Source organism: Tupaia chinensis, unplaced genomic scaffold (assembly GCF_000334495.1).
Source record: "Tupaia chinensis unplaced genomic scaffold, TupChi_1.0 Scaffold000164_1, whole genome shotgun sequence".
Classification (NCBI taxonomy): domain Eukaryota; kingdom Metazoa; phylum Chordata; class Mammalia; order Scandentia; family Tupaiidae; genus Tupaia; species Tupaia belangeri.
Window position 1 is genome coordinate 2,774,918 of NW_006159638.1, and position 8,219 is coordinate 2,783,136.

Genomic DNA, 8,219 nt, shown 5'->3' on the forward strand with positions numbered 1-8,219 from the left:
CGCTCTTCCTCTTCTCCTTACATCTTTGCCTATTACTAGGTCTGGGGTATTGAAACATCCCTTGTGATTTTGCTCCTCCCTGCTCACACCTTTCTAAATAATTTCTTTGGCATTCCTCTGAGCACTAGTTCAATTCTAAACGTTTTTCTACAGGAGCTTTCGGTGCTCTTGACTTATACTTTAGCTAATTTTCTGCCATACGCAGTGGAAATAATTTCAAAAGACATATTTATTTTTAATATATGCTTCCAGGAAGCCATCTTACTAATCAATATGTAGAAGTATTTAAAACCAAAACCTCTAGTTACTACAAAGATGTTTTATTTCTATTAAATTTGATTCTTGAATAGCTTGATAACTATTTACCACTGTGAGTGAGGCTGATCATGACCTCTGAAGGGGTCAGAGCCTTTATTGTTAATTACTCTGTTCACTAGGCTTTGTGGACAAGCTGGAGGTAAATACCCAAAAAAGTCTTGCAGAAGGCTAAAAGAACCCACCACCCTGCTGACAAATTGACCACTAGCTTCCACTTTGTGAATCCTATTTTAAGTGTTTCCATCTTTTTCCAGTTGAAATAAACAGGATGTGGTAATAATTTAAACACCTGGCAAGACTAATAGCAAAGTCAGTGTCCATTCGTTCATTGCCTGTGTATATCATTGTCCTTGACAGATATCACACTAGAATTTTTAATGACTCTCTCCTCTCTCTCTCTCTCTCTCTCTCTCTCTTTCTCCCTCTCTCTCTCTCTTTTCAATCGCATTACTCTATGAGGTAGCTCTTAATTCAATTTTATAGGTGGAGAAGCTGGGGGTAAAAGAGCTTAAGCAACTTGCCTAGTAATTTTCAAAGCAAAGATTGGAACTAACTAAACCCTTCCATCTAACTCAGAAAGGTTTCTTCCAGTGTATCAACTCCCAAAAACTTGTTTTTTTACATCAACTTTATAAAAAATTGGCATCACATTTGAGCTATCAAGGATTCAAACATAATTTTAAAATTTAGGTATTCTATAATGTAAGTTGAACAAAGACATCTGATTGGGATTCATCTCCTTCCTCTCCAGTGGTGGTGGCGGTGGTGGTGGGGGTGGGGATAGAGGGCATGAGCTATGAAAAAGGAGGAGAAGAAATGAATGAGCTGCATATTAGCAAAGGATCTGGGAGAAATCTCAAGTGAATAAAAATCAAAAATTGACTTTTCTGCTTTTTAGCTATTCAGCATTTGCCCTATCACTCAATGAGCCTTTCTCCTAATTTCAGATTTTAAAATTGTATCCTTGGAGAAGAAAAGGCTTTACTGTTGCCTGGCTAAATCACTTTCATGTGGTTTTAGAAGAGCCCTAGGTATACTTCCCAGTAAGCAAGCATTTTTCAGTTTCTTCACTAGGTGAAAGATTGGAGCTCAAAGAAAAGAGAAATCCAAAACATCTATTTGATAAACTGGCAGTGTCATCTCAATGGGGAGTTAGGATGGTTTGACTTTCTGGGGGGCAGGGACACAAAACAAAACAAAACAAAAACAGAAGAAAGCAATTCAGTCAGTTATAAAACTTAATTTATGAAAATAATACCACAGGCCACAAACATTCAACAGCAAGAGCCATTGATTCCTCTTTCTCATTCCTTGGGGATCGGTTGCTGTATTTGAGATGGTAAAATTAAAATTGTCTTACTTTATCATTTAACTGTCATGCTAGCCACACACTGAGAGCAACTGAGAGGTTGCAAACTTAGAAAAGGTAGGATAGTATTTTTCACTTGTGTTAGGGAAAAATACTTACTTGAATGGCAGATTTTCCCTGTTAGAGAGACAGATATTTCTTTCCTATTTCTGTTTCTTCTTTGTTTTCGCAACAACGTTGTATTTCCTTGGTTCTATGTGAGGCATTAAGAAAGAATAAATAAGGATGTTCCAGGTCTAGAGTCATTCTTAACCTCTAGGATTATTTTCTTTAACAGAGTTGTTGGAACATCAGCTGTTACCTTCCAGAAAATGAAACAACCCATTTTTCATCACGTTAAATAAACATTGAAAAATCAGCATTCTACAAGGACCATTAGCTTATGCATCACTGTAAAATGCTTTATGACTCTTGGTATAAAGGATGCTCATATAAAAATAAATTGTGCCATAACAAACATTTCTCCCTGTCATGGTTTGTAATAGCCCTAATCTCAAATAAATCTAGGTTGAATATTGTTAGTCTCCAGAAAAACTGACCTTCAGTTTTAAATAGTTGAGTTAAATCATTGTGATGATGACACAGTCTCAGATATAAAGAGATACAAACTTGTTTCAACTCCCTAGATCATCTTTTATTTAGGAGAGGAGAGATGTCTCAATGAACTGGAATTGCTCTTGAGTGACCCATTTTATTTATATATCTGCTTATTCTGACTGCGAGTCTGTACACCATGCCCAGGAGAATCCTGAACATAGCTCCCCAGGGTTTTTGAGAGAGCAGCCCATAGAAATACATAAATTAAAAACCATGAGCAGTTACCATTTTACATCTGTCAAATTAGGAAACATTTTTAAAATGTACTACTCACGACTGGTATAATATTGGTGAAGTTGCTGGACTCGCACTATTGTGAAAAGCAATGCAATTTCTTTGGGAAGCATTTTGGCAATACATCAAGTGCCCATATCCTTTGATGCTATAATTATACTTCTGGGGATTTTGTGTAAGGAAATCATTTAGAAGAACTTAAAAAAAAGCTAAGATTTTCATTGCAAAGATTTTTATATTAGTGACAAGTTAGAAACAACCCAAGAACTCAACCATGGAAACTCCTTTGGTCAATTTTTAAAAATCTATCATAGGTTACATATAGGAAGTGTAATTTGTAACATGTAAAATTTTATGATATAGGGCCCAGTGAAAAGTACTACTACCATACAAAATTATTGCATATATATGAGGAGTAATATTTGCTAAAATGTGTTTATATTTAGCTTTTAAATTTCATTTTAGTTTTATGATGTTATTTTGTGTTTGACAATAATTAGGATCTAAAAACTACTTGACTGTGAAAGTTGATATCAATAGAAAAGTTTTTATTGTAATTTTCCTTAGAATATCATCGATCATGGATGACTGAAAGTATCAACGGTTTAGAGAATTGACATTTAAATGATCAAATATGCAAAAAAAAGAAACTAAATAACATAAAGAAACTTCACATTATTGTTCTTTTCTGTTTGATTTTATTTTTATTTTTTTTAAGAGAGAACTTTCCTATAGGGCATATGTGCTCACTAGAGAGACAGAAAGCAAGAAATCACCACCACCACCACCACCCCGCCCCAAGGGGATGGCCATGCCACAATCCCTTCTCCTCCATTCTCTTCTTGGGATTTTGGGCACACAGGCACATGCACCCAGTGTGAGTTTCAAGTCTCCAGGTCCAGTACTCAGACCACAGTCAGCCATGTGAGAGTTCGCAACGTAACCATTACACCATCTGCTGGTCCCGTCTTTTGTGGGTTTTTAATGATGGCACCACAAGTTGTGCCATCTCATCAGATAGCTTAGAGAGAAATCTTTTCTTTTAACATGTTGAAACAGTGTAACTTGTGGCCACGAAATATGAAATGTCCTGATCAAAGTGGGGTAAACAGGCTTTGTAGGAAGAATTCTGTACCAAAAGAACAGAATTATGAGTGTAGGTGATTTATTCCACCCAGGCTTGAATCAGACCCTTTGTAGAAAAGTCCTTTTGGAAAGTATCTAAATACCAAACAATAGGGAATCAGTTAAATAAAGCATATGATGATGTATTAAGTAAGCATTGAAAATAAAGTATAAAAATATGCATGAATCTGAGTAAATGTTTATAACAAAGTTATGATTTTTATACCTTCATTTATAGGAAAAAGGACATAAAAAGAACAAATAAACTTATTGATAGTAGTCACCTAGATGTTGAGATAGCAGACAATTAATTCTCTATTCATGTCAATACTTTCTAATTCTTTTCCCTATACATGTGTATTACTGGAATAATTAGGGTAAAGTTGTTTGTAATAATTGTTTCTTAAATTGAATTTAATATAGTTACCCAAATGAACAGCCTGAAATAATTTTAGAAATTGTCAACATATACATTACAATAAAATTAAATACAATTGTGATTGTGTCAATAGGATAAAATCTACCATAGTGTTTAGGTTTTGTTTTGTTTTTAATTTTTTTTCTTTCTTTTTTTTCATCAGCAAGAGATACAGAGGGAGAGAGAGCATTCCTAACAGAATGTTCTTGATGCCACTTTCCACTCCCAGCCTCTGGCCAACACTGAATCATGGGCACAGATGCCCAGCTTACTCAGTGAAATCTCTAGACTTGAACAGGAAACTTTCCTGCGTAGGATTGTCTCTCAAAGCATAGCACTTTACTGCTACACCACTGTCTGGCCCCTTAGTGTTCAGTTTTAATGTAACTCTGCTAGTGAGTAGTTGTATCACAATGCCAAATATTGGTATTGATATACATACATTCTTCTTGATACTCTAGTATTTTTCTGAAACTTTCAAGTTTATTTTGTCCATGAACTAGAGAGAGAGGGAGACAGCATCCCAACAAGGTGTTGATGCCACGTCTACCCAGTTCCAGGCAGCCTTGGATCATGGACACACCTACACCTGGTGTACTCAGGAAGGTCTCTAGTTGTGAACTTGGAACCTTCCTATGTGGGTCAGCCTTGCAGAGTGGCATGTTCCACCTCTGTCTTACCATCTGGCCCCAAACTTTTTTATGCTAAAATTATGGCATTATTTATAAAGAGTAAATCAATTTTTCCTTCCCTCTTCCTTTATTCCTTCCTTTCTTCCATTCTTCTTCCTTTCAGTTCTACAGAGGTAAGCAGAGGGAGTGAGGGTAAATTTACCTCAGTGTTTGCCTATTCATAAGAGGTCTTCAGTTCATTAAATCCTAAAAAACATTAAGTAGCAGACAATATAAATTCTCATTTAAGTCCTGCCTAACAACTAGATAGACTTTGCCCCTAAATACTTCTATGCCTGCAATTTATGTAGCTGTTTGGGGAACATTGAAGTGTCTGATGTCAACTCTCTGTACAATAAGGAACAAAAATCCTTTAGGCTCACTTCTTATCATATAGAACACCCTGAAAATGACAATGGTGTTCTTTTTGTTTGTGAAGCTCAAGCATATACTGAAGGAAATGATCCCCTTATGTGTATGCTTCCCATCAATAAATATGTAAGCCCTGAAGTTAAAGAAATGATGCGAACTCTCAAGACACTTTCAACTACCTGTCTAAATGTAGTAATAAACTGGGGATTTACTCATGATTCTGTTCCTATTCTTTACTCACATTCACTGAAAGATTTTCTTTTTTTTTTTTTTGGTTCTTTATTTTAGAGAGAAATTTTTGCTATATGGTATGTGCACTCGCCAGAGAAACAGAGAGAGATATAGAGACAGAAAGCAAAAATCACCCCCTCCAAGAGGGGGGGATGGCCAAGCCACAATCCCTTCTTCTCTATTCTCCTCTCAGTATCTTGGGCATGCATGCTCACACGTGCCAGGCATGAATTTTAAGCCGCCCGATCCAGAACTTGAACCACAGTTGACAACGTGGGAGTCCGTTGACGTAACCATTATGCCATCTACTGGTCCTGAAAGATTTTATCTTTGCTTATAATATTTAAGGATTTCATATCATCTCAACTGAGATTGAGGGACTCTGGTATTCCTGACAGGGTATGATAGACCAGTGTATTAAATCATTAATCAGTATAATTTGACAGTAACAAAAGCTGCAGACATTTCTCCCTGTTTAATCTGTTTAAACAGTTTGGGGTAAATATTTATGAAATATGGAAAAGATGGAAGGATGGGAAGGTAAGAGGGAGAGAAAGAAGAACTATTATATGAAGCCACACATGAAAAAAAAAAAGGTCTTTTTTTTCCACTGATGTTGATATGGATTCATTTGCTTTTTCTACCTTGGCAGTTTAAAAGAGAAAGCCTCACAAAAGAGTAACCTCTTGATTATTACAATATTAGCAGCTATATAGTAACAGAATGTTATTCATGTGGGACACAATTATTACATCTGTTTTTGTAAATTTTTTCTGGTTATGCATTGCAATGGTTCAGCCTGGAGTTCAGCCAAAAATATTTTTTTCTTTATCAACAGACTATTGTTGAAAGGCTTTTTTTCCCCTTCTTATTGCTACCCTAACATGACACACTTTCTCTTGTTTCCTCCTGCATATTCTCACAATTTACATTTTTGTTCCTTCCTGGTGGGTGTGAAGGAAGGTATCTAATAGTACAAAACATGGGTTTGCCTCAGGACTAGCACAGTATCTTGCATAGTGTAGGCATTCAGTAAATATTGAATGAATTAAATTCAGAACCCTGAGGAAGAAAATCACAAATTTATCAAATAATTCACAAAGAGACATATATCCCTGACAGCTAATCCAGTTAACTGTATTAAGGTAAGCTGAATCCAGAACATGTTTCAAATAATTTCTCTTCTTGTAAGACTTTTGTTTAGTGGCTGGAATGCTTGTTTCTCAGCACGTTGATCAAATGTGACTTGAGCCAGAAAGATTCACAATAAATAACACCAGGAGGCGTATGAATGATGTATAAAGCCCTCTGATTTAACAACAGGTGAGGTGGAGGTGAGTGGTTGCTTTATTTCAGAACAGCCAAAGCCTTGGCAATGTAATGCAAGCATGGGAATATTGAGTAGTTGTGACCAGTTTGTAGCAAGCTCCTGGAATGAAATAAGTTTGAAATGTTCTGACGGGTATTTGATTTCTTGTGTTAATGGAGCCATTTCTTCAGGTAAGTGCAAATGAAAATGACCCCTTTCTCCTCTAGCATTTCCTCATTAATATTTGGGCCAGCAGCGTGGCATTTACAGCATTAATCATCACTGTTTACTTGCAGTGAAACTATACTTTTCTATGGTACCTAGAAATTTTTTTTTCTTTTTAATTTGCTATTGAGTGCATGTGATCATCAGAGAGACAGACTGAGAGAGTTGAGGAGGCAGCAGTTAGAAATCACCCCCCAGGGAGGATGGCCATACTGGAGTCCCTTCTCATTCATTCTTCTCTTGGGTTTTTTGGCATCCAAGCACAAGCACGCACCTAGCGGGTTTTTCAAGCCACTGGTTCAGGGACTCAAACTGCACAGTCAGTCATGTGAGATCCAGCTACTTAGCTGCTGCTCCACCAGCTGGCCCTGGCAGTTTTATACAATAATAATAATTATTATTATATAAAGTACAATTTTACACAATTATATTTGATAATTTTTATCATTATTATTATTATGGCTACAGGCACTCCTCACTTAATGACTGAGTTCTATTCCTATCACTAGTTTGTTAAACATACTGGTCAATAAAAGGGGAATGTCTCGTGGTATGTCCACCACATGCATTTTTCAATAGATACCACACTAGAATGATATAATTGTATCCATACAGAAATGCCAGAAAGCAACAAGATACACCACAACACAATAATTTAACTCCAGCATAATTGTTCCTATTTCTTCTGAATACTACTATGGGTGCACAATAAAATACAAATTTAAAAATGAAATACATAGTCTTGCATGATTGCCAATACTAACTGGTTGTAAGAATGAGACAAAGACAGAGAAAATGAATTCCCCTTGCTGGAAACTGGTCATAAGAGAACTAGTCATGTCTGAAAGTCATTACACAGGTAGGTCCTTAAGTGAGAAGTGGCTGGACAATGTACAACTAAGATGTCACCATCTTGAAGTAAAAAAGTGAAAATATGTTTTCCATTCTACAAAGACATGCCAGGGTCAAAATTGATGATCTGTTAACAGTAATGATTTGGATCCTGTCATTAATACTTTTTTTTTTTCTTTTTCAAGAAAAGATCCTTAAGGACGTCTAAAACCTAGAGTTAGCAACAAATCAGAGTATTCATTTCATTACTACTGTGTACCTAGCATTGTGATTCTCTGTGACTGACTCGATAGAATCGTAGATCATAATATTGTTGGATAGAAATGAATCATAGCTTGGGACCAGCAGTTAGCATAATGGCTATGTAGCTGGACTCCCATGTAGTCGACCGTGGTTCACGTCCCAGACCCGGTGGCTTAAAACTCATGCCAGGCGTGTGTGCGTGCGTGCCCAAGATCCCGAGAGAAGAATGGAGGAGAAGGGATTGCAGCGTGGCCG

At 36.5% G+C, this 8,219-nt stretch overlaps 1 protein-coding gene across 3 annotated transcripts in view; it reads left to right on the plus strand.

Annotated features, from left to right (window-relative positions):
• Positions 1-8,219, plus strand: part of ST6GALNAC3 (ST6 N-acetylgalactosaminide alpha-2,6-sialyltransferase 3) — a 612,627-nt gene that overhangs the window by 428,479 nt on the left and 175,929 nt on the right. Inside the window, exon 4 of one of the 3 annotated variants that reach the window (XM_006146061.3) lies at positions 1,965-2,105. The exons of the other annotated variants lie outside the window; for them this stretch is intronic. Within the exon in view, the coding sequence (XP_006146123.1) occupies positions 1,965-2,031 (67 nt within the window). The 3' untranslated portion in view covers positions 2,032-2,105. Of the gene's footprint in view, positions 1-1,964; positions 2,106-8,219 lie in introns of those variants that run through there. 3 annotated transcript variants of the gene reach the window in all.